We start from the raw sequence: 26,826 nt of genomic DNA, 5'->3' as shown, positions 1-26,826 counted from the left end.
GCTACTCTCAAATTTTCACATATGATTCAGTATTTATCCAACACCCAGCATGAAAATACTCAATTCACCCTTTTAACATCAACTGGGACTTAGTAGGCTGGACAAAAGTTTGGAGTCCTTTGACTTGAAGTTGTATTCAGTTTGGCAGTTTGATTTGTTCAAAAACCAAAATTCAGGAAAAGACAATGAAGTTTGAGTGGAGATGTGACAAGAACAATAAGCAGCACGGTGGTTAGCACTGTTGCCGCACAGCAAGAAGGTCCTGAGTTCAATTCCACCATCAGGCCGGGGTCTTTCTGTGTGGAGTTTGCATGTTCTCCCCGTGTTTGCGTGGGTTCTCTCCGGGTACTCCGGCTTCCTCCCACCGTCCAAAGACATGCAGCTTGTGGGGATAGGTTAATTGGATAATTCAAATTGCCACTAGGTGTGAATGTGCGAGTGAATCTGAGTGTGAATGGTTGTCTGTCCCTATGTGTTAGCCCTGCGACAGACTGGCGACCTGTCCAGGGTGTACCCCGCCTCTCGCCCTATGACAGCTGGGATAGGCTCCAGCGCCCCCCGCGACCCTGAAAAGGATAAGCGGTAGCGAATGGATGGATGGATGGATGTGACAAGATGCCAGGAGGCATAACGGATCGTTAATGGCTTCTTTCAAACCGACAACCCAGAAATAAACCCTACACGAATCCTGCAGTAATTATGAAACATGAAAAACTGGGATTGTTGCTGCTAGTTACTTCCTGTTGTTTCAGGTGTGTGGGAGCTCGCGTTGTGTTATTTTCTCTTGGAAAAAATGTCTTCAAAAATGCAATACTTTTCTTTTAATTAGCATTTTCTTGGTGTAAATGTTGTTACCAAATTCCTTTTGAAAAAGGCAAAAATACTGTGGCACACTTAATGTCTTTGAAGTGTTCATTTTGTATTTGGCCTTCAAGTTTGCAGGGTTTCAGAACAAGCATTTTTAGATTTGCTTTCCCCTGTTTACACCCATGATGACTCAGCCTGTCCTGGGATCACAGTCTAGATGAAAGGCCCTTCGGCAGGGAGCGCGTCTGTTGTTGGACACGACGGTTGTCTTGCTGCCAGCCAGGACGTCCTACTGTCAAATCGTTCTTTCAAGGCAGGAGAATACGAAGCAACAGGGTGACATCTTTCCTGATGTTAAAACTGAGCCAGAGGCAGATGTAGAACAGATGATGCAAACCTGTGTCAAGCCCACCTGAGTACAAAGACGAAAACCTGATGAGAATTTATTGTCACTCTGTCAGTTTAAGATTCAGGTTCTTGCAGTCTGTCCCATCCTCCTCTCCTCAGGTGTAATCCCAGCTCTCCCCTTACTTGCTAAATAAATCATACTAGGCTTTCCTGTGTTGGACTGGGCGAGGGTTCATGTTGTCAGATGAGAGGAGCCAGGCTATGGGGATTATCAACCAGAGCAGAACGAAGGGGCTTAACAGTTTTTGCTCTGCTATGGTTGTGTTCACACTGCAGGCCCTAAATCTTATTTGATTCTTCTTTACAAGAGTGGCACAGGAGTCTTTTTCGACGGGGTGAGGTTGCCTTTTTGAGCTGTGAGCTTCAATGTTGTTAACTATGTGGTATTTTTGTAATTTGGAGTATTAAATTGTATCTGAATTCTGGTGCAGACATTTCAAGGCATGAGTAATATGGAAACCTACCACCTATCGTCTGTTGACTTCACCTCAGAGGCAGCGGCCAGCGTTTTAGCTTGCCCAGAACTTCCTGTTTAGGTACCAGTTATTGTTCACAGAAGCATATTTTACAAAGCTTGGTCTTTGCCACTCAATCACACAATAGCCAGTTTTTTCTTTTTAAAGAGGTTGCATTTTGGCAAATGTCTTTCCTTTTTAATACTTTGCATGGGCTGCTTAAACATGTTCAGTAGTTCAGACTGTAAACAGACTGAAAGAGGGAGGGAAAATTCTACTGGCAGCCATGTGAAACTCACGATTTGTCTCTTTCTAACAGCACATGCTTGGATTGTTACTGGTGAACAGCCCAGTAATGGATTTTAATCAATTTATAAATGGATGATTCTTTTTGATGGACTTTGTATGTGGTGAAAAATATTCTCAAGGGACAATCCAGACAATAAAATGTAACTAAATCAAAATTAAAATGTTGATGTTTCATTAGTTTAAAATTTAAGTGAATTAATCAGCATAATTATTTAATAGATCAGTGATTAATGAGAATATTTAATTAGTTCTGGGCAGCGTTGTTGAATCCCTCTTTGCTTTATGCATCATTTAACCTTGACGCAGACGTTTTCTTTCCCTTTCATGTCGCCGTGCTTTGGGTTGTCCTAGTTTTGACTGTGTGCTTTAGAAGACAGAATGCTCACTGCTCTGTTGGCAAGCCTCTACCCCTCACTGTTACTGTCTGTCTGCAGTCACCTGTATTATGAAGTGCAAAGGCCACAGAAGCCACATCTCTGACTAATTTGTCTGGGGGAAATAGACTTCTGTGACTTCCTGTGGTTGCTGATTGCTTACAGGTCTTTTCAAACTTGCCGGCACCTCATGTTGTCATCAGATATGAGTTATATCTGCAGGAAGAAGATCTCTGTGCTCATATTTGTTTCTGCCTTCATCCCTCTTTATCTTGCTGCACTGCACTGCCCTTTTATTCCCTCCCTCCCTCCCTCTCTCCCTCGCTGTAGGTTAAATCTCTTTCTATTTATAGTGAGCAGCAGCAGCAGTGGAGCTGGATTGTGGGTCAGTATGTTGAGAGGGAGTAGGAGGAGCTGTTTGTGCTGCGTGGTGCATTACAACTTGCTTTATGTCTTGAAAAGAAGAAAAAAGGGACCCTGTCATGTTATGAATAAGAGGAGAAAAGTCTGTGGAATTTGCCTTTTGACTTTGGACCAATACTTTCCTTAATTGTTTCTGCTCATGCTTTTGCTGTATAATGCACTGTTGTCCATGCACAATTGCGAACTGTATTTGTCTAATAGCTGGTTGCCAGTGTGTTGATGTTGACAGAAGGAAGGGGTTGGGTCGAGCTCAATCCAGGTCAGCAGGCAACTCACTGTTATTAAAGGTGCCACCCACTGACATTGGTCTGCAGAACACAAAGTCAGCACAGTACAGCTTTAAAAACAAATTAGCAAATTATTAAATATCTGGCATGCGTATGGACGTACTACACCTCTACGTAACACCATAAGTTTTATTAGTTATATTTCGAAGGAGGGTATTATTTTGCTGTGTCCCACGGCTTAAAATGTTGTCATTTCCAAGTTTCTACAGGCTGTTTTGGACATGTGGGTTTATGATGCTAGCCAAGCCAAATCAGCCTCCCTCCCCTCAGCAGCACAGCTCATCAAGAAGTGAACCAGCTTTTGTTTGGTTACTGTTGACTTTAGGATTTGACTGAATTACTCCTAATTTCTCATAAGCACACAGCTTTGTGCATAACAGCTCTAATATTGCTGTGAAGGAACATTTTTACCCACTAAACTGAACCCTTGACAGTTTCAGCTGTGTGGCCTTTTATTGCTCTCAATAGTCAGTCATGTGGTAATAATTCCTTCTTTTCAATGCATAGAGATTTCAAACAACAGAGCCCTGGAAAAGCAGTAATAATGTTTGTGACATAACTGAGAATGGAGCCAGAAAAGTGGCCGTTGTGGATAAGGTTGACACGCTGTATAGGGGAGGGTGTAAAGCTATCTGACTTACAGAAAGTGATGCAGAATGGAGCTTTTAGATCTGCAAGAAAATTAAAAGGATCTGGCATCGGTATTATGTTCTTAATTTAAATCCATCGTTGTTGACAAGTTGGTATGTGGGGGCACTTTGAAGAGAGAAATTACACACCATTATTACTTTGACCTTTGGCGTCTGTATGTTGACCTTCACTAATGTTTGCCACACAGACCACACTGGAGACAGCCTTCTTTGTGTTTCTAAGGAGCTCGGAAAGAAAAGCAACTTCTTTACGTTTCTTGAAGACGTTTGACCTCTCGTCCGAAAAGCTTCTGGGATGGAAGAAGACCACTCGCTTTTCTTTCCAAGCTCCTTAGATTTGTATGACCTGGATGACTGATTACCTACATAAACCTTCTTTGTGTTGATTTGTTCCTTCTTTAATCTTTCAAAGCTAGATTTTTAGACTGCTTCCAGCCAAACAAAATTTTTGTTTTTTATTTTTGATTAATCCGAAGCTTTGATTGGTTCTGCTAACCAAAAATTGTGAAAAGGTAAAATTTGAACCAATTTTTTTTGGGCTGTGTGGTATCTAGATTGTAGACTTATTGAAGTTGTACAAATATCACTGTGGTATCATTAGACACCATTTAGGATGAAGAGCTTGGTCATTTGGAAGGGGCTCAGAATAGAGCTGTGGCTTATTTGTACTGAAGGGAGCCAATTATTAGGCATCTGAACTAGGATGTCTTCTGAATGCCTCCTAGGAGAGGTGTTTCAGGCATGACCAGTCCAAAGAAGACCCCATGGCAGACTCAAGTTATGTCTCATTGCTGGCTTGAGAAAGCTTTGCTGTCTTCCTGAAAGACCAGGAAGTGGGAGGCTGCCTCAGCTACCCATTTACTCTCTTGGACCTGGACAGTGTAGTGTTTTTTTGTTTCTTTGTTTGTTTGTTTGTTTTTTTTTTTTTTGATAAAATATTGAGTAAGATCTAAACGAAATTAATCTAACGTTGTAGCTAATCTTGTTTTTTTTTAAATCTGTGAATCTCCTGAGTGTCAGCTGCAGACCAGGGATTTATGGTAGTGATTGAGATTTTGATGTCATCAGTGGACATTTCAAGTTGAACTTCTCACTTTGAGGTAAAATACTTCCATAAGCCCTTGGAGGATTTTATGGCTCTGTCACGTGCATAAGTGCAGCAGAACTGAAAAACATGGACCGCAGAAGAGACGGATCTCCGATGACAAATATCCAGTGTCGGCCTACCCTCAGTCTAAAATTTCTCCTGTCTCCTGCGGCCGCCACCTCATTTTTATTTTTTTTCAGCTGTGTGTTTTCACAGGCGGTTAAAACATCTCTGTCTTAATTAAGTGCGCCTCACCCTTCCTTGCACTGGAAAAAAAGAGCCGCTCTCTTTTATTACAGCCCACTGTGAATGAAACCGCCTTCAGACCTCACTCCTCGCTATTGTAAAGCCCTGTATTTAGTAGCGAGGGGAGAGCCAGAGCCCCCCTAGCTTGCCCCCTCCAAGAAAAACCCCTTCATTACTCTTGCAGGCCCTTTGAAGGGGTGATAAAAAATGCCAGGGTAGAAAGTTCCAGTGGTTTGGATATCGCCCTGCCCTTGTGTCTGAAAATGGAGGGTGTAGTTGGCATCAGTGGCTGCAACCTTGAAGTCATTGCAGGAAACACCAAATCTACAGGTTGCACAAAATGCTACTCATGGCACAATTATACAACAAACCACAAATAGCTTCCTGTCTGGAGGCAGGCGATGTCGAAGCTGAGCATGACTAGGAACTGGGCTGAAGGGATGTTTCAGAAGGGAACACGGTCCAGACTTGTGCTTTAAATGACAGAGCAGGAAAAGAAGAAGAAGATTCATGGAGAGGCACGATCGCTCTCTTTGGTCCTGTTTTAAAAAAACTTGGCACACTTTACACTTTCTTCTTTGAAGATACCCTCCCGTCTTTGTTTCTTCCTTCCTTTCCTTCCGCTTGTACGTTCAGAGGATTTTGTTTATATGCCAGCTCTTCCAGCACACTAAACACTGCAGTACCCTATGCACCATCTATCAAAGGGCAGAATCTCCAGGAGAGCCAAGGTTTGGTTTGGACCCGGGCCTAGCTGCTTTGCCCAGTCAGATGCATCTATATATTACACACTGCAGGGACACAGCCCTCCCTTCCTGTCGTTTCCTGTGTCTTGTTGTGTATCATTAGTATCAGGGGTTTTTCCTGGCTCAGAATGGGGCCTTTAGGGATGACGCTGCAATAAGTATGATTATGCTAGCTATAGTAAAGGTGGTGATTTTGTTACCATTTTTGAAAGAAATCTGCATTTCTTGTTATTTCTGTTTGGTAGCAACTTCCTAGGGGGTCTTGAAAATTCCTCTTTGCGGGAAAAAATGAGGTCACCGTTCTAAAATGTTTAGGAAAGACATTCTAATGGTGTGAATCATAGGTGCTTAAAAGTCCACAGCCTGACTTTTGAAGCAGCGTAGACCTGAGCAGTGTTTGTCTGGTGAGACTGACATGGTTTTAGGGCAACATACACACAACAGAGAGTGTTAAGCGCATCCAAGAACATGTTTATTTGGACAACAAGTAAGCTATTGTCACAATAAGGTGGGTGTTTCGTATTGTGAATGAGCAGCGGGGTGGAACTATGTGGCCACTTGCAATTACACTCAGTCCTGCTAACAACCCGCACTGTATACATGATGTAATGTGGCTAGCTTGGAACATAAACTTGACACAGTTGATACACAAAGCATTGGTGAGTAGTATAATCAACATTATTGGCCCAGAAAGGATCATCAGACTCAGGGACTGATATAGACTGGTGTGCTACCAGTAAAGAAAACTATGTTTAGATGCAAATGTCCGTCAGATGCACCTTTTTTTTTTTTTTTTTTTTTTAATTAGAAAATTTGACACTTGTGATTGTGATCCCACGATCATAGCCATGCTTCTGATTTTCTTGGTGTGTGGATGTTTTTTTTCCCTTCTTCTTCTTCTAGCCATTGATGTTTCTGCATAGGTGAGACATGTTGCTGACCTTTGACCTATCTTTATCTGTTTCCATGGTGACGCCATGTGCTACAGCTGATGGAAAGGCTGCTGCATCATGGGAAGGAGCACATTAGTTCCCTGCCCCCACACACACACACACACACACACACACACACACACACACACACACACACACACACACACACACACACACACACACACACACGTACGTACTAAAGCAAATGCCCTACAGCTTTTTCCATACTGGTAAAAGCTAAAACATACACAGCAGTAACACTGCTGTTGAATTCTCATCAATACAAAACACCCACATTACCTCTTCCCAGTAATGTTACATTTCAGTGCACCTCCTCGCTAGACTAAGCTTTGACTATAGTCTTCATGCCAATGTTATATTTTACCTAGAAAAATTATTATGTGGATTTTTGATTTATTTATTTTTTGTCAGAGTCAGTGTTAGGGCTGTTCGATATAACGATATATATCAGATGACGATATAAAAACGTCTATCATTTCATTTTACGTTATCGTTTGTTTCGTGGTGTCGCAAAATAAACTTTACAGCAATATTTTTTCATCATTTTGATGGTCACTATAGTGGCTATATTAATTTCTTAAAGTTCTCTCTTTCTCTTATATTTAATATAACCACACTACGGACGGACAAGCGACTGTTTTTATGCGTTGTCGTTAGCAACAATGACGGTAAAACCACCGCGTGTCCGCTTGTTTATTTTCCACATAAACCTTTCACAATAAAGCTCAAGATCCTGTTGAGACTGAATCACGTGAAAAAGTATGCAGAGTATTTACGGATGAGAAGCAAAAAACAGCCGTCAGGTGCTAAATAATAAACCTTAAACGTTAGAACCGGCTTTTCCCCGCAGCACGCCGTGTAATAAACACGCACTAAGGAAACGGCGGCCGTTACAAGTTATGTCTAAAAATGTATCGTTTCATGCATCGGTTAAAACAGCGGTCCCCAACCTTTTTTTGCGGCACGGGCCGGTTTATGCCTGACATTATTTTCACGGACCGGCCTTTAAGGTGTCGCCAGATAAATACAACAAAATAAAACTAGTACCGGTACCGAAAACAAGAAGATTTATTCATAACACACGTGAAAAGACCCAGGAAAACCGAGTTAACGATAAAAACGATAACAAAATAACGCTGAAAACCGATAAAAACCCTGAAAACCATACATTTCACACCTGAGCCTCAACTCTCACGGACCAGTACCGGGGACCGCTGGGTTAAAACACTCGACTCAGGGTACACGACGCCCAGCTGGAAACACTTCAGCAACCCGAGATTCACAGAATTGACAGAAAATGTTAAATTTTTGTGAATTAATATCGTTATCGGGACGATAGAGGTTTTATATCGGGATATAAGATTTTGGTCATATCGCACAGCCCTAGTCAGTGGACTTTCTCATGGCATGCTCCCACATTGCTCTGCATGCACAAGAAAATGTGGAAATATTCACACACAAAAGCAGTCCAATCTCACACATTTACTTTGTGTTTCACTCATGACTATTTGAATTGTAATCATTGTTAAAAATAACTCATGTAAATACTGCAGTGTTATCTAATTAGTCTATAATACACGTACATGTTTGCAGGTCTTTGTTCCTCAGTTGCTAGACTGAATCTAAATAGAGCGCCGTAGCAGTGCCCAAATTGCATCAGTTGGTGGTGGAAAGTAGGCCACCGGCCTCTTTCGCACAGCACAAACAGGGACACACAGCTGATCACCACTGCACACGCGTGCCATCAAAACGAGCCTTGTCTGACATGGCTGATCGGATGCACATGCTGCACTTCCAATTGCGCTCTGTTTCCCCCTCAGATGGAGCTGTGCAGCTGAGTGAGCAGGCCGGCTCTGTGTGATGTATGTCAGCCCTTTTGATATTCAATAGAGACGTTTTGCAATTGGCTGATTTGTTGCAGAGATGTCTGCAACAAATCACACTCATTAAAAAAAAAAAGTTGATTATTTATTCCATTATTTTTATCTTGACGATGCAATTTTCTCTTGTTTTTATTTTCAAACAGCATTAGTGGTACCTGAAGTATGTATAACCACAATAACATTAAAGCAAAAAAAAATTACGAAATGCAAAATATCTATATATTTTTAGTACGTTACAATCTAATGCTACGCAGCAATCTTATTAGTGCCAAATATAAATATAACAGAATAACTTTACTCACTGAGAAATGACTGAAGAATCTGCTGATACACAAAGGAAGCGTCAGATAATTGCAAATATAAATACTTTTAAAAGGTGGTTAACATGTCCAGTTCTGGGCTTCGGAGTAGTTGAGCCAACAGCTAACTGCTCTTATTGTATTGTAATTATTTTTGCAATCAGGTTTTAAAGTTCTCTTCTCTGTACCTAGAAGAAGTATGCAAAGGAACTTTAGAGTTATATTTCCTAAAAGAAAGCTTTTGGGTGTCATGATGGTAGCTTAGCTCTTAGCACTCCCCCGCCCACTTATTTCAGAGGGTAACCAGACTTAAACCACCTTCAGCTATGAGCTAATTGAGTTTGCATTTTAGACTTCCCTGCTCTGCTCTCGTTAGGCTCAGCATTGTCTTTTTTGCAGCTTCTGGCCCGTGCGGATTATTCGGCCGTGCTTCAACAAGATTTAGTCAGTTATTATCCTCTTGTTCCATAGCACATTTTCATTCACATCATTTGCATTTTGAAGTGTTTTAGGCTGAAATTAGGCTGGGAACCCACTGTGGGACATGAGAGCATTTAAACCCCCAAACTACGTAAAAGAAATTAATAGTTTAAGCTGCCGAAGCCCACACAGACTCCCTGCATTAGAATGAGCTGTTTGATTTCCAGAAACCATTAGATACCCAATCTATGGAGATTATTGTTACTTAATATTACGGAGTCCTAATGAATAAGATTGTCATCCGTATTTTTTTCCCCCCTCATTCACTGCAACACATGAACATGTGAAAAATCCCACTTTAATTTTGCTGACTAAAGCTGTGTGAAAATATTTAAAAAGGTTTGAGTCAGTAGCTCTCTGTGTCCCTTAGATGAACTCCTGTTCTAGTTTGTAAGCAAAACGTAAACAGCCACAGTCTCTCGTCTCATGTCGGCTTGGTGGGTGGAGGTTTTGTTAAGCCTGGGAGAAGATAAGAAAGATTGTGGGAGTTATGGGTCACCAAGGGAGCTGCAGAGGGCAGTGAGACAAGGATAAAAACAGATGCTGTAGTTTACATTACCTAGGTCACCTCCTAAATGGTCACTCTGTATATGACCCCCGTCAGTCCTCTGTTTTTTAATCACTGCTGTTGTTGTTGGCCAAGGAGTGTTTGTGAAAGTACTGTAAAGGAGATTTTAAATATGGATAGATGGGTGTTTACCTTTTACAAACTTTACAACACACAGCAGTTACAAAAAAGCTTTAATTCAAAAGGCAGAATATAATTTGAGACTAGAGTATTTAGGGCAGCCAACCTGCTTCCTTTAAATTAGTCAAGAAGTTGAGAGTCAAATTGACCCAGTGGAAACAAAACTCCTCCTGAGTAGCTAAGAAAACAGCTCATAACTGACTTTGAATAATAAAACCAATCTTGAACTGGGATTTCCCTAATATACCATTTGTGACGTTAGGAACAACTGATCCAGTCAACATGCAACATGTGAACAGGCCTCTCTTTAGAGCTGCAGCAATGATGATAATAGCTGGTTATGCAGTTTTTGAGAAAAAGCTTTGTTTTAACATCTATGGCTTTCCTTAGCGACCATAGTGGTGATTTTAAGCAAATACTATGATGCTAAAAATAAATGGTAAATGGACTGGTTCTTATATAGCGCTTTTCTACTCTTCTGAGCACTCAAAGCGCTTTACACAACTTGTGCATTCACCCATTCACACAAACACATTGTTCTAAGTAACATTCACACTTCGATGGATGCATCGGAGAGCAATTTGGGGTTAATATCTTGCCGAAGGATATTTGGCATGCAGACTAGGAGAATCCAGGAATCGAACCATCAACCTTCCGACCAGTAGATGACCTGCTCTACCACCTGAGCTACAGCCACCCTCATCTCTTTAATCTTATCGCTCTAAACAATAACAAAGTATTCTGAAAAAAAAAAAAGATCATGATTCTGTCCTCGTGATAGGCCAGGGGCCACGTTAGGTGACAACAAAGTCATGTGGAAAAGTCATGTGGAAAAGTCTTCTGGAGACTTTCTGTTAGGGCTGCTCAATTAATCGAATTTTAATCACGATTACGATCTGGGCTTTCAACGATCATTAAAAATGACTGAGCCGATTATTAGCCCCTCCCTCATTTATCCGCGACACCTTAAAGGCCGGTCCGTGAAAATATTGTCGGGCATAAACCGTCCGTGGCGCAAAAAAGGTTGGAGACCGCTGATTAAGAGGACCCGAGGGAAGCTCGGAAAGCTAAGCAGAAGTTATTTGGAGAGTGACTGCCGTTGGTTGAAAAGAGAGTTTAAAAAAAAAAAAAAAAACTTCAGTGGTGTTGCACACTATTTTATATTATTTTTTTAAAGTCATTGTTAACCCTTTAAAGCCGGTCAGAGCAGCACGCTCCGTTTTGCGTAACTATTGTTAAATCCCTGTAGAACCTGAACCGTGTAAGCTAGCGCAATAATTTGTTTTGCATATGAAACCGGAGGAGTTGTACTTACATCTGATGCCATCAGCTTGTCCTCGGTCACGGTTTCGTTCCACATATAGCTTTGCAAAAATTGCATAAAAAGCGCTTGCAGGAACAAAAACATAATATTCCAGAAACAGGCTTTGCCGTTCCGATCAGCTGTTCGTAACACTTCCCACAGTGAAATGATGCACATGCTGTTTTCTTTGCAAACTTGCATCATAGGATTGTTTTTTGTTTTTCCTGCAGTATATAAAAATTGCTGTATCTCCAAAATAAAACTATGAAGACACTCAAAATAAATTTCCTGTGGTAGGAAACTATTTTTTGCAACTTTATTGTATTTAAAGTTTTGAGGGGTAAACCTCTTAAATTTCTCCAAGTAGAAATATATGTAAACAAAACAAAAGCGATTTTCAATTTTTTTTGTAGTTTATTGCACTTTTTTGCAATTTATGTAGTTACTATGGACTTAATGCATACATATTATTAAAATATGGGCTATAACAGTTGTATTGATGTATAGCAACTTGAAATGCTCCCACAAATGGCACTACAGCATGTAAAAAAAATAATATAAGCTCTGGTGGACTTGGTTCTATAGTAGGTCTTAAAGGGTTAAATAAATATCGTCAAATAATCGTGATCTCAATTTCAGTGAAAATAATCGTGATTATCATTTTTGCCATAATCGAGCAGCCCTACTTTCTGTACAAAAGTCCACAGCAGTCCCGAACTTGCTGAGATCTTCCAAGTCTTAGCTCAAAGCGGGGGTTGGTCAAATTGTCATGCATGAAGCCAGTTAGAAGATAATTGAATCCCATTGTAGAACACATTCCTAGATAACCATTTACAGGAACAGTATACCCATGTATTAGATTGTCTTTTAAAGGCAGTTGAACTGTAAACTCTGGTATTGTTAGTGCTTTATTCAGCTAAACTGGAAGAAGTTGTCACCCACTTCTCCGTTTACTCCCTCTTTTCTGCTGAATTTAATTTCCAGTAATGATTCTCCGATGAGGAGTATTATCTTCTTTCCTGCAAACATTGTTCCATCAGTTTATTAAGCTTCATTCGAGGCCTCCGAGCAGGCCTCTCTAACAGGATTTGTTTAATAGTGTGCTATTCCCCGATTCATATCTCTGCAACCCTCAGTCAGCCAAGATCAACACTAATGAGCCTTTGAAAGAGAATAATAAGCTTCCAGCGGTCGCTCTACTGTGTCTTCTTTGGGCGAGGGAGGACAGCGTGTGGAGGCGGAGTCAGTGCCATATCTCAGTAACAACGGGGGTAATGGTGTCCGACAGTTAGCTAATTCCTCCAGCGTGCTCGGCCGCTTCATTGGGCTCCGTCCACAGGCTTCAGACCTGGAGACAGTTTGATGAAGCAAAGAGGAGGTGGCTCCCTGTTTTTTGTTTTTTTTAAGGCATTTTTAAAAAATTTAATGTTTATTTAATATCTGAGAGTTGCCTCAAAAGACTCGCTCTAAACTCAGTTTCACATGTTACATTTAAACAGTCATTGTGGGCATTTGTATCAGTTTGGTCCTTATATGCATGTAGATCTTTGTTAGTGCAGGAGACCACCAAAACATTGGTATCTTGGGAAGTGCCTTCAAGTGCTCAACTTTCAGTGTTTTTCACGTCTTCATACCAGATCTGCCTCTCCTCTGTCCTTCATGCCGTGCTCTCTGCCTTTGTCTCCTCTGTATCGGTGTGTTTTTCCTGCTGATCCTCCAGGCTCAGAGGAGCTGCTAGAGGAATGTCGTGATGAAAAGGATGCTAAGCCATCTTGTGTTTAGACGTCCTCAGCCTTCACAATCGCAAAATGCTCCAACACCTCCACTCATCTTCATCACTTTGAAGCTTGTGTCAAATGAAGCTGTCTGTCTTTTGTTTGTGTTTTTTCAGACTTGGAGCCTAATTATCATAGGGTACTTGAATTTAATGTGTCTTTTGGAGCAGTAGGAAGCAATGTTTTGCTAATGTCATTAGCACTAAAATTTGGAAGGTTTTGAGGTCTCAGTAGAGGTTTGGGCTCATGAAAGGTTACCTCCACTATACTGCTCGTCTTCAGGTGCAGGATTAAAATTTTTGCGGCACTCAGCATTTTCCCAGCTGCCTGTGAACAGCTTTGGAAAAGCCCTGATGTTGTGGTTTGTCGGCCTGGTCATAAGCGATATCCATTTCAATGACCGTCAGTCCTCCTAGTGTGTCTAAAAATGGGGTGATAGGTCATTACGTTATGGAAAGTTGCGGCACTGCCCAGAATGTAACCCCCTTACTACCACTAGATCTCATTACAGCAGCTATGCAGCGCTGGCCAACCCCCCCCATCCCTCAACTGTCTCCCCCACCTACCTATCCACTTTTCACCGTCTGTCTTTCTGTAATACGTTAATGTCCTCACTCCTTTCTGTTTTCTTTATTTCTTTTTTTAATGTCTGAAACTAAAGATTTGTGGTATCTGTATGTGTGTGGAGATCAAAAGGATAGTGTCAGTCTCTCTGTAAGTGTGTGTGGTCATCATTAGTGCAGGTGCAGACACTCTTTGAATTTTAGCTGGATCACAGCAATCAATGGAGATTTATTACTGACCAACCTCGCTCTCTCTCTCCCCCTCTCCGTGTCTTTGTGTTGCTCCCCAGAGTGAGACTGTTTTCTTGGCCTACTTACACAGAGCTCCCTGTTTAAACACTAAGGCAGAGCAAAGGAGAAGCAGAAACTGAGCTTAACATCTTATCAAGTCTCTCGTTGTTTTCCTGTTTTTGGGAGAAGCAACAAACTGATAAATAGTGATTTTTGTAGATCCAGAAATGATAGAAACAGACATACATTAGACAAAGGAGAAGACAAAGGCGGGAGCCTGGTAGGTACTGTAGATTAATGAAAATCCTCCAGTCTGAATTGATATAGAAATAGCAAAAATGCAGCTCATTCCCCATCTGCGAAAGTGGAGTTTAAGATAAGGGAATAAAAAGAGGAGGGGAATGAATGAGTCACAAACAAAGAAAGCACCACAAATATGACTCAGCTCCGTGAGATTTGACACTGGTTGGTTGTCTACTATCAGGCAGAAAAATGTTTTTAGTTAAAAAAAAAAAATCTCTGACTGTCATTATTCTTGTTTCTTTCCATTAAAGATGGCAGCTGCAGTCTTCCTCAGGGGGCACTGATAAAAATAGCTCAAAAATACAAGCTTTCTGCATTAACTGGGTGTTTGTCACAAAGCAGTAGATCAACACAAGTGATGTCTTCTTCATTTGCACGGTACCCTGTCATAACCAGGAGGAAGTGATGCAGATGAGCTCCTCTGCTTGAGCCACACAACCAAACCTTTGAGTGAATCGTGAATGTCAGGTTACAGTGTTGGGAGACACTCTGGGTGCTATAATGGCCAAAATAAGAAGTAAAAGCTGAGCTTTATCTAGGCTTTAAGGGATAACAAAAAGGACTTTTAAAAATGTTTTGCCTGAAGAATAATATCATTTACTGTTAAGACAGTAAATGATATGAAATGCAGGCTTCTCGTCTGCATATTTAATGCGAGCTGATTGGGTGGATTTTCTGAAACAGCTGCTTGAAGTTTTACAGCTTAAAACAGGTGTCCGTTTGTACTGATGGCAGATGGTAGATGGATTTTTGTCATCGAAGTTTCCCAACTGCGACTGTTTGGAGAACAGTTACACACACACATACAGTATTTTGTTTTTTTATGCACTTAATGGACAGATCAATGAGCAGCAGAAATAATCAACTGCCCTGCTTCTAAATAATACACAGTGGTGTGCTTGGAAACTATGTACTGTGACACACACTAACTAAAAAGAGAATTCCTGCCTTATGACACCTTCATAAATTGTATGTGTGCCTGTATTTTTTTGTGCTTTCCCCACGAGAATAGAAGCACCGTAGGGTTAGCGATCGACACTGTCACTGTTGTTGACAAGAGAACTGAGCAGCAGCTGTGATGTGGAAGCAGCAATAAAAGTTTAAATTCCTCCTCTGGCCCTTGTGTTTTCTTCTTTCTACCTTGTTTTGTGTGTGTGTCTGCTGTTATAGCAGTTATGAGGTTGTGTTTAGCATACACCTATGAGCAGCTTCGCTCATAGGTGTCGAAGCCCATCATCGTCATGATGGTTTCAAGACTTTTCAAAACTCCACACGTTGTTGGTTTGATCAATAAAGACTTGTTAGCGAGATGGTTTTCACACTGCCGAGCTGCAGAAATAGGCAGGGTGTTTGCCTGTGCACATCTTTCTATATGTGTGTGTTTGTTTTGGGGGTTTCTCTGTGCATCTGTGCATGTGAATGTGTTTGTGAAAGTATTTGTGTTTGCACTAAAGCTTGCACCTGGCTCCTTCTCTATGCCCCGAAAGCTCAGAGGGGCACAATAAAGGACGCTTTGTCCTGAAATGGATCATGAATGTACACTCACACGTATGCCCAGTAAAATCAGGTATATATTCAGATTAAAGATAAACATGCACTATGTGTACAGTTGACAACAATTTGTAGTGTGTGTGTGTGTGTGTGTGTGTGTGTGTGTGTGTGTGTGTGTGTGTGTGTGTGTGTGTGTGTGTGTTGGCTCTAAAATGACTCCACTTCCTTGGCATTTCCTTAAGGGGGAAGTCGCACAGTTTCTCCCCCCCCCCTTGTCTTAATTCTATCTGGCTTCTATCTGTAACACACACACACACACACACACACACACACACACACACACACACACACACACACACACACACACACACACACACACCAACTCATGTTGTTATTTCTTGTTTTTCCTCGCCTTCTAACCCTCTGATTCTCAGCCTCGTCTTGCTCGTCTTCGCTCTTCTTTATATCTCTCCAGACTTCCGCCGTTTCCAAGCAGCAGCTGGAAAAAAATGTAAAACCAGATTTCCTGGTTTTTAAAGCAAACCAGCAACACTAAATGTGTTGTGTGCCCCCCCCCCCATAAAAAAGCAACAGGGGGAAAAAACTAAACAAACAAAAAGTCAGTGAAATAATTGGTGTGGTGTGGTGTGGTGTGTAATAGTCAAACAGATGTCAATCAATGATAAGAGATGTGTTTTTATTGGTTATAGGGCAAAAAATATCTTAAACCTGACAGGAAGTGGTGGCGCTCGGTCACAGCCTGCTGGTCCCCGTGGTTCCTAGTTTGTGATAAGCCCACGTATATGAGGCAGGAAGTCTAGAGTGTGGTCTTATTTTGCAAGGGTAAAGGGCAGCCACGAGAAAGCAGCATGCACGCTCTGCAGTAAAACCTCTTCAGCTTCAAACTTATTCTGTGTGGGCACTTGTAAAAAAAGAAAAAAAGAAAAATGACACTTTTATTTTTTATTGTAATGTAGCACAGTGAGAACCGTACAATGTTCTCTGTTAGGAGGATTACAGGGTCCAGTGGGTTGAGAAGTCATGATTTCTTGCTTACATATAACAGGAAGCCCGTGTGACTTTCCATCTCTATTGCATGCACTTTGAACACCTTAAACCTGCAGAAAGTCATTTCAGGGAAGTTAAAATAAGTAACCGTCTGATAAATGAGCATCTGGTATATTAGGGCTGCATGATATTAGGAAAATCTGCGATGTGCGATAACTGTGATCAATATTGCGATAACGATGTGACTTGCGATAAAATAAATAGCAAAAAAACAAACAAACCCAGAATACATAATTTCTGTTTTACTGCAACAGTTTTATTTAAAGAAAGCTGCTGTATTAGCAGCGTAGCAACAAAGTGCACTTTAACATTGAAACATTGCCCCCATAAAAAAAATTTGGGTCTTCTTTAAGATCCCACCTGGCCAGCACCTCACTTAATACATGGGCTATATTTTCACTAGTGTGAGAGTCTGGAAAATGCAGTCTCTAGACACAGTGTTGTCAGTTCAAAGTCTTCGGTGAGGAAGTGCACTGTGAAGCTCATATATGGTTCCGTTGTACGACTTGACCATAGGTCTGTAGTGCTTGCGTAGTTTTCAGCTTGGCTCAGTTCAAATATGACGGTCTTGCGGCATGTTTCGTACATTTGTGGAATGGCGACATGGGAAAAGTAGTTTCGTGAGGGGATGCGGTATCTCCGGTCCATTTTATGTATCAGACTAGTGAAGCCCTCTCTGCTAACTGTATTTATAGGCATCATGTCTTTAGCCTAAAAATGTGTAATGGCCTCTGTTATTTCTTTGTAGCGCTTCGACGTTTTCTCATAAGGAGTTCCACTTGAAACACTCTGATACAGAGACGGCTGTTGGACTGCTGCGCTCTTTGTCTTAACATTAGCAACCTTTGTTTGGCTAGCCCTGTCTTTCTGGAACTCTTCAAACAGTGGATGATCTGATATCGTCGTGTTGGTGTTGTTCCTGGAACAACATTTACTATGTTGATCTGGGAACAACACCAACACGATGATATCAGATCGTGCTCAAACAGTTCTCTGTGGTTGTATTGAAGATGATGGTGGAGATTAGTCGTGTTTCCTCTGGTGGTTGCCACGAGTGTTCGGCAAGTTTTGCAGAGCACCTGTGTTTGGAGAACGTCGTCTTTATCAAATCCAAAGTACCTCCAAATAAGCGAGGTACTATTATTTTTAGCCACGAGTTCATAGTCAGTAGCCATAGTCAGCCATTACAACTCTGACTCGTTAATGCAGCGCTGTTCGCTCCCCACCTACGTAGGAGGCGGGTCTGTAATCCATTGATTGGTTAATGCCGTGAAGGGCTCTATTCGACTGGTCAAATGTGTAAAGGGGTTTCTTTGATTGGTAAATTCTTTAAAGCACGTGTGTAAACATTTTAATGTACCCAATTATCGCAGTTTACGCCATATTTTGCAATGGGCCCGTCGCACAGGCTGATATCGCGATGACAATAAATTTTCAATTTATTGTGCAGGCCTATGGTATATGTATGTCAGTGTATCCACCAGATAATCGTCGACTTTCTAAACATGACCTGGAGCTTTTTTAAGCTCGGATTTTATTTATTGTCTGTAAGTAGAGGGGATGTGTGTTGGGACTAAGCACTTGTACAATGAGGATGACCTACATCTGGTTACCTTGCCTTGACACATCATTTGTGGAAACAGATGGGGCAAATGTCCTGTAAACACCAGGCCTTCTATGTGGACATAGCTTTTCACTTCAGTGAAAATAACCTGGATCCCTTGCCCCTTGAAGTTGTAGCTTGAGGTCAAAGGTCACACTACCTGAATGATCCTTGTGAACTCTAGGGTCAGGTCCTCATTAAACCATTGGTGGGTTCTGGTTGGAGAGATGAACAATGAGAGTGAAGGAATCCCTAAAGGTCAGGCTGCGACTCTTCATCTGTCATGGTGCTCATTCGTCTTTGATGATTGTTGCTTTAATTACCTACTTTTATATTTATCAATGAGTATATGAATGCAAAGCCATTCATAATGCCTCTTAAATTGTGCAAGCTCTTTTGGCATCCCCAGTCTTTGGAGTTGCATAGAACCAGTTTAAGACTGGACGATGGCACTAAAAAAACCTTTAATGGAAAAGGGTACACAGTACATCCATGTAAAAAAGCTCCCAAACCAAGGGTGTATTGTTATCTCAAACTTGCAAAAGTTCCCTTAAGGCTGTCTCAAAAAACTTGTTAAGGAAATATGAGCCGAACTTCATTGCTGAAACCAGCTCCTCTCCACTTCCTAAGCCCTGCAGGCTTTTCCATGATGAAGGAAACTCTGGTCCAAACATCCCACACAGAGAATTGACTGAGCGTTGAATGGATAGATCACGGTGCTAGTCATGGGAGAGTCGGATGACAGAAAGATTATATCATGTTTGAATGGGGCATGGAGTCAGCTGGGAGGTGTTAACAGAGAGTTTCAGTAACTGTACTATTTGCATTCATAGTTAGGCAATAAAGGGCTCTTAAAAAGCAGAATGAAGGATTGACTGAAGTTTAATGTTCCCCTTTAATCTTCTTTTCTTCTCGGAGGAAAAAAAGCAGCAGCAGTCATAATGTTTTTATTTTTTCAGTTTTGATTTAAGTGCTAAAAACCATATGGTTTATACCCAACGAGTAAAGCTTGGTAAATCGTCATCTTTTGTGACGATTTATGTGCTGAAATGAAAAAAACATTGTCTCTAAAGTGGAAGACTCTAAAACTGGAAGATTGGCAACTAAATATATGCCTGAGTGTCTATTAAGGCAGTAACTGATGTTTTAACCCCTAAAATCCAGTGTCCTTATTACTGCAGTGGTATGAGCATCCAAACTATATATAAACTGTCTTAACCTCCGGCAGCGATTTTGTTTCCTTTTCTCTTTGAATGTGTTTCATCTGTGCAGTGACTCAATCTTACCAACACTGAAGATGCTGGGGCTAGCACAATGAATCGTGATCTCAGTAGTTTAGCATGTTTCAGTTTTTATCTAAATAAAACAAAAATAAAAATCCTACAGCTCAGACGTCCATGAGTGCTTCTGCTAGGCCTTAAAGACCTGCATTTGTATGTTGAAGCTGTGGACTGTCAGTAGGGGGCAGTGATAAAAGTTTATAGACTACTCTGAAACATGGGCTGCTCATGTTTTCTGTTTTTGACATTGGTGGTTTTTGAGTTTTTCCACTGCTGTGGAAAAGACCATCATCCTTACAGACAAAGAAATGCTTTATAGTGGAGTGAAACTGAGAGTTAATGTCACTGAAACATTTCACTTGTGCTTTTTGAAATGTTGTCCACTTCTTCTTGGACTCTGCCTCAAGAGCTACGTAAATAGACACAAGACAGGATCCTTTAAGTAAATCATTTCAGATGGGCCTACAAGCAGATTTGATTTGAGGCAATTTGGAGGGTCCACTTTTAGAACCACATGTTTAGATATTGTTGCAAAACTGGACAGCCTGTGTGAACATCTAATTTCTTTCTCTTCCTCTCTGGAAGTCTTTGTTATTTCCAAAGACTGATGATTCTTCCTTCTGGCTTTTTTTCTGTCTTTTGGTTTTTCATAAAGGCCAGGTGTGTGCATATATCTGTGTCTCGTTTTTGAACAAAAGAATCTGGGAAGAAGATGATGTCATCTTTTAACCGTTGTATGCTTGTCTAGTGCAGGGGGGGGGGGGGGGGGGGGTGTCTGTAATTATAACAGTCTGTGCTGTGCTGAGGTCACCTTTCTCACATGCAAAGGCGAGTGATGCAGACGCGTAGAAATTTGTTAGTAATTTAGTCTGTGACACACACACAGTCGTAATTATATTTGTTCATATTTACACATTAACTGTATGCAACAAAACCTGGGGGGGGGAGATGCATATGTTCTCACACATTCGTTTCATGATTTCATCAGTATCTACACAACTTCTATACAATCTTTGAGCCTCGGGTGTGTGAGTGTATGGGGAATGTAAGGTGTGTGTCTGCTTGAGTTTCCATTGTTTGTCAGGGAGTTAATATAAGACGTTTCAGAGTATTTGCAGTGTGTGCGTGTGTGTGTGAGACACATCCTGCCGCCTTTACAAACTGCATCATCAGCTAAAATGGGCTGGTACCCTACCTGCTATTCTCTTTGACAACAAATTGTTAAACATGGCTCGGAGAAAAAGAAATGCAAAGTCTGAAATGCAGGTGGTTAGGTCACACTGAGGAGGCAGTAAGCCAGGGGAATAGTGAGGGTTCATATACTTTTGTGCCTGCAAATCTCCTTGTGAGAGCATTTGTTAGTGGCGGTTAGTTTGTGTGCATCAGTACATAATAGGGAAAACCTGCAGTGTGGTTGTGTCATGGCTTAGAAACGTTTGACTCAGCAGCGCTGCAGTAAGATAGATACTTAAGCTTGATGGAGGCTGATAGAGACATTTTCATTCAAAGTAAAAGTTTGGACTTTCTGGAAGTTTCTGTATCGCTCAGTTAGTAGTTAACGAGTTTTTGCAGATAAGTTCACATTTCTATGCAAACTACAGGCCACTGCAGCAGCGTGCTAGCATCCAGACATTCACAAGAAAGTTCATCACAGTATTGGCGATGGATTTAACAAAGTGGCTGACTCGCCAGTGTGTTGCAAAATGTTTTTTTTTTTTTTAATGTAACTGATGGTCGAAGTTTATATTCATTGGAGAAAATAAAATAAACATTTGTATAGTTAATTCATGTGCTAGAATGTATGTGGGGCTTATTGAACCTAAATTAGGCTACCTTTAAGCAACAAAAGTCTTTTTAAAATGATGTCACGTTATGTAAATGGTCAAAACAGCTTGATCCTTTTGATGTTTAGTAGCTACTTCATTCTCAGCATTTTCAGTAATGTACTATGTTAATATTCTATCTCCTCTCTGCATTTAAAAACATCTGTTTATTTCTCATTTGTTTGTCCTTTATTTCTCTTATAATATTTTGTTAAGATTATATAAAGAGAAAGGTTTAAGATTTTGAGATAAGAGCCACATTGCCACAAGAAGGCATAAAGTAAAGGTCACAAAATAACAGAATATCGAAATCTAGTACCGTACTATAGAAAAGTCAGAGTCCTCCTTTATCCTTTATTGTGTTCCGTAGTGTAACTCGATAGTCCCCACCAAAAAGCACCATCAGAGATTTGTTTTCCTGTCAGTTTTGCAGTTTGCTGTCTCCATCAGCCTTGACCTTTTTCGTCAGCCACACACACACACACACACACACACACACACACACACACACACACACACACACACACACACACACACACACACACACACACAGACACACACACACACACACACACACACACACACACAAACACTCATAAAGACACAGACACACAGACACTCACTCACACACACACACACACACACACACTCACAGACACACACACAGACACACTTATAGACACACACACACACACACACACACACACACACACACACACACACACACACACACACAGACACACTTATAGACACACACACAGACACACATATAGACACAGACACAGACACACATATAGACACACACACAAACACACACACACACACACACACATAGACACACACACACACACACACACACACACACACACACACACACACAGACACACACACACGCCCCCCTTGACTAAATTGAAATGGGTTAATCTCTCATCACTCAGTCGTTGGGGCTGGTGGTTCAGGTGTCACAGTGCCTTTTCTCACAAAGGAAACCTGATCAGACGCACACAGGCACTACACACATAATACAGTCATAAAGCATTGCATCATCTCAAATTTTTCCCTTTCTGTGTTTGTCTTTCCTGGAAGAGTTTGTTTATCTCTACACCATTGCTGTATTCAAAAGTGCTTGCTTGTTCAGGCTGTAACAGCTGTGTACCTTTCCTGTAATGCTATGTAGGCTAGTGTGAGAATAAGGTTTGTTCTTTGGGTGTTATTCTGGCATCTGAAAACTACTTGAACGGTGTGTTCTTTTACCTGGAAAAATATGTTGGTAATTTTTGTTCTTTTCATGGTGAACTGCAAAATTTTAGCTCTCCAAATGGTTGAAATTTAAGTTTTACAGTCTATTTTTTAAACTGCTCAAGTAGCTAGTGCTTCATTAGTATTTGTCAGTGTGAGTATTTATTAGTTGTTTTCTACAGAAGAGGATTAGGGCCACTGGAAAAAAAAGTGGGCAAGTTGTTTTTTTTCTTCTTTTCCAGAATTCTGAGAAAAAAAGTCAGAATTGTGACATTAAAGTCAGATTTTTTATTTTTATTTTTATTTTAGAATTCTGACTTTTTTTCTCAGAATTCTGGAAAAGAAAAAGAAGAAAAAAAAGACATGCCCACTTTTTTTTTTTCTTTCCCAGTGGCCCTAACGCTGAATTAATTTAGGGGGCTTTAGAGCAACTGCAACATGTAAGTTGTTAGTTTTTTATCCTTTCAGAGTAATTATTTTTTGCTTGAAATATTTTAAAAAGTCGATAAAAAGTGAAGTCTTCACAATATCTTTAAAATAAGCTATTGGTTTAATTTTTACATGGTATTAAAAAACAAAAACAAAAATTGCTACATGCTAGTTTGCTCCCAAAAGTTATTGTTAGCATATAATCTATTTCCAGCTTCTAGCTTTCTTTTATATACTTTTGGTGCTGAGTTTCACGAAGTCTCAAAGTATTTCTGAAAGCCTCTCAAGAATGAGATAATACTGCTTTGACCACAAGCTTGCGGTTATCTCAACAATTATTGGCAATAACTTCTTTTCTAAAAAAAAGAAAGGTACACATCCAACGTTGTGCAAGCCTATTGCATGTTTTGTCACATTCATTCTGAAATTATGAAAAACATGCATGCAGTATGGTGGAGCTGCAGGCTAGTTACTCACACATGTAGTGAAGCATGGTATCATTATTGCCTCTTTCAGGTCACATACTATTTCACGCTGTTTATGTCCTTTAAATTTGGAAAAGCTGTTCAGACTGTGTTTGCTCTGCCTGGATAAAATGAGTTTACCGTTTTAATTCTTTGCACCAGTCCACGTTGGAAACACTGTGCTCAGCCTGTTTGGAAATGATAAAGGTTTGGATTATTGCCTGTGGTTCTCCACGCTATTGTAGAGACAAATAACTTGTTATAAATGTGGTTTTTATTTTTTGGAACGGCTGAATAAACCTCCATGTGTACTCAGCCTTGGACACTACCGTCGATTTGCATAGTCATATACTTGGCCTTCAATAAAGCAGCAACTTTTATTGTCACATTGTGCTCTTAATTGTCCTATAACCAAGCTTACACTTTAATCACAAACATTGGTAGCAGCTGTTCACAATGCACAAAAATACAGATTTCCACTTTGCTCATCTCTCCTCTCTCCTGTGTTTCTTTGCAGGGTCGACATGTTAAGACGGGACAGCTGGCGGCCATCAAGGTCATGGACGTCACCGAGGTCAGTAACACCTATCAGCATGCGCTTGTAATCTTTTGTTGTCTTTAATCAGGTTTCAATCCCAGCTAAACCACTCTTGCACTGTGGGATTGTTAAATCCTGCAGCAAACGCCGGTCACGAGAAGGATTGAATGAAGTAAAATTATTCTGCCATTACAGAAACAGCTATATTCCACTGAAACAGATGCAGTGGCTGTAGGACTATAGGAATACCTGCCTTAGTAATTGTCAGCCAATAAATTTTTATATAGATAAAATGATGAAAAGAGTCACTCTTTCAATCCAGAAAACAAATTACACTGGAACATAGATAAACACGTGAGATTTGGTGCTGGAAAGGCGTCTTGTGAGGGAAATTTGATTTGGTTCTAACTGCAAGCAGACATCTGTTTAAAGTTAGTAGGCCTGATCATGAAACCTACTGCACGCGGAAGTTGGCACATTAGTACTTTTAGTACTTTGCATATTTGTAATTGATTCCAGACTAAGTTTTATTGCATGTGATGGAATAAATAGCTTTTCTGAAGCATACAAGATAAACACCAAACAGTTTCCCCACTCCACAGCCTCTCTCCATTCCACACCCTCATGTCAATATTTTCTCTCCAAAAATGGTCAGGAATATAATCACATAGCTTCCATCACTCTTAACAGTGGTCTCTGTTCATTAGATGAACTTTGAGGAGGTCACGTTTGAAGCAAGCAGATTTTTCACTTCTCTCAGGGCACTTTAGCTAATGATGATTTTAGACTCGTGCATGTAAATGTTTTGAGATCCACAGAGTTAAACTGGGCCCCAGAGGGCTGTTTCTGCCTTTTTAGTTCTGTGTTCCTTAATGTGTATACAAGCAGAAAATGTTATTAAAGTAACCTCATGCTGATGTTTTGTTTTTGTTTTTTGGGTTTTTTTTTTACTCATCATTGAATCAATGGCCAAATGAGCCAAGAAGAAAAATGTTCCTGCAGATGGCTTAAAGAGGAATGAGTGTACCAACAGAGCTTTAATCTGGGTTAACTGTCACACTGAAGAGGATTGTACGGTCTGCCTTTCAGGACCCTGCTGGTTTCATCTGTATCTCTAAAGACTTACTATCTAATGTGCATCCCACTCTATCCTTGTTGAAATTGGTCCTCTGTGATAATAAGAGCTCATTTGTAACAAAGATGGTAGTGCTGTAATCAGCCTCCAGGACTGTTAGAGACCTCAGAAATGTTGTAGTATCAGTTAATTCTGAAATGGAAAGAAAAGAAAGTGTTTCAGCCACTGATTTTTTTTGTTTGTTGAGTATTTAATTTTAATTATCTGTTCAATCATTCTGTAACACCTCCCAAGTTAACTTCTGGGACCACCTCTGAGTTATGGATGAAAGCGACAGTGTTAAAGTCTGTGTCTTTATGCAGGGCTGTCTAAAACATGGTTCCACTCAGAATCTGGAAGGCTGTTTACAGGGAAAAGCTTTAAAGCACAACATTATGTGCACCATAAATGGAAGCAGTGTAGCAGACTGTGATGGTGCAGTATGACATACCTTAAGAAAATTTGTTTTTCTTGTGTTACAAGAGAGCAATAGGGACATATTGCCAGCACATTTTGATGACCCTTTAGGAGGGTCTTTCAAAGTATTCTTCAGACATGGCCACTCAGACAGAGGTACAACAGTGAGTATCTTGTCCAAAAGCATGACAGCCTCCGAGCCAGTGGTGTTGGGAATCTTGTCAACATTGATGGACGTGTGAATGTAGAAAAGTGCAGTCAGATTTTGATCCACCGTGCAATACCATCTGGAAATCATCTGATTGGCAACAGCTTCATTTTTCAGCATGACAGTGATCCCAAACACACTGTCAATGCAGTGAGTGCAGGACGTGCTGAAGAATAAAGGTGGTCATACCAAATACTGACTTTCAAGTTTATTAGAATTGTGGAAACTATTATAGCGTATTACTATATAATGGTGGCTTAAGACTTTTGTATAGCACTGTTAATAGATTATAAATAGTTATTCTGAAATTCATTAAAAAAATGTTTTTTGTGTTGTTTTTAAAGTCAGATTCGTATTAGTGCAACAAGTATTCTGGCCTATTTGACAGTTTTGATCAGTAAACAAAAAGATTACAACAAACAATCAAAATTGCTGGTTCTGGATAATCATGACCCAGGAGCAGCTGGAAACCAGTGTCTGGAAGCAGTTTGGGTTATACAGTCCATGGCAGTATTCTCAACAAACATAAGGCTCTTACTCTACAGCTTCAGCACATCTGGGCTCTCACATGCCGCATATTGAAGTTGCCTTTGAAAAATCTAGTTCACGGTAAAACATTAAAAGCGGCAATCACGAGCTCGGGGTGTGTAACTGTGGCCTGCAGGAACAAATCTACATATCCAGCCTCAGAGATCAAAAAGAAGGGAACGAGGAAGGATCAAGAGCATTTGATGGGGACATGTTTATGTATTCATACAAGATGAATCATTGAAGAGAAATACACATGTTGAGGAGTCTTGGCAGTTACTTTTTTTCCTCCCGTTCCACCAAAATGTTTTGAGTGGTCCCTTTTCCACACGGTTTCAGCCATTTTTATAAAAT

The 26,826-nt window shown here is 40.6% G+C and overlaps 1 protein-coding gene across 4 annotated transcripts in view; it reads left to right on the top strand.

Annotated features, from left to right (window-relative positions):
• Positions 1-26,826, top strand: part of LOC113008059 (mitogen-activated protein kinase kinase kinase kinase 4-like) — a 104,728-nt gene that overhangs the window by 20,717 nt on the left and 57,185 nt on the right. For all 4 annotated transcript variants that reach the window (XM_026145201.1, XM_026145199.1, XM_026145198.1 and 1 more), the window contains exon 3: positions 24,185-24,241. In XM_026145201.1, the coding sequence (XP_026000986.1) occupies positions 24,185-24,241 (57 nt within the window). The remainder of the gene's footprint in view (positions 1-24,184; positions 24,242-26,826) is intronic.

Source organism: Astatotilapia calliptera, chromosome 16 (genome assembly GCF_900246225.1).
Source record: "Astatotilapia calliptera chromosome 16, fAstCal1.2, whole genome shotgun sequence".
Taxonomy (NCBI): domain Eukaryota; kingdom Metazoa; phylum Chordata; class Actinopteri; order Cichliformes; family Cichlidae; genus Astatotilapia; species Astatotilapia calliptera.
This window is presented reverse-complemented; position numbering and strand designations above follow the sequence as displayed.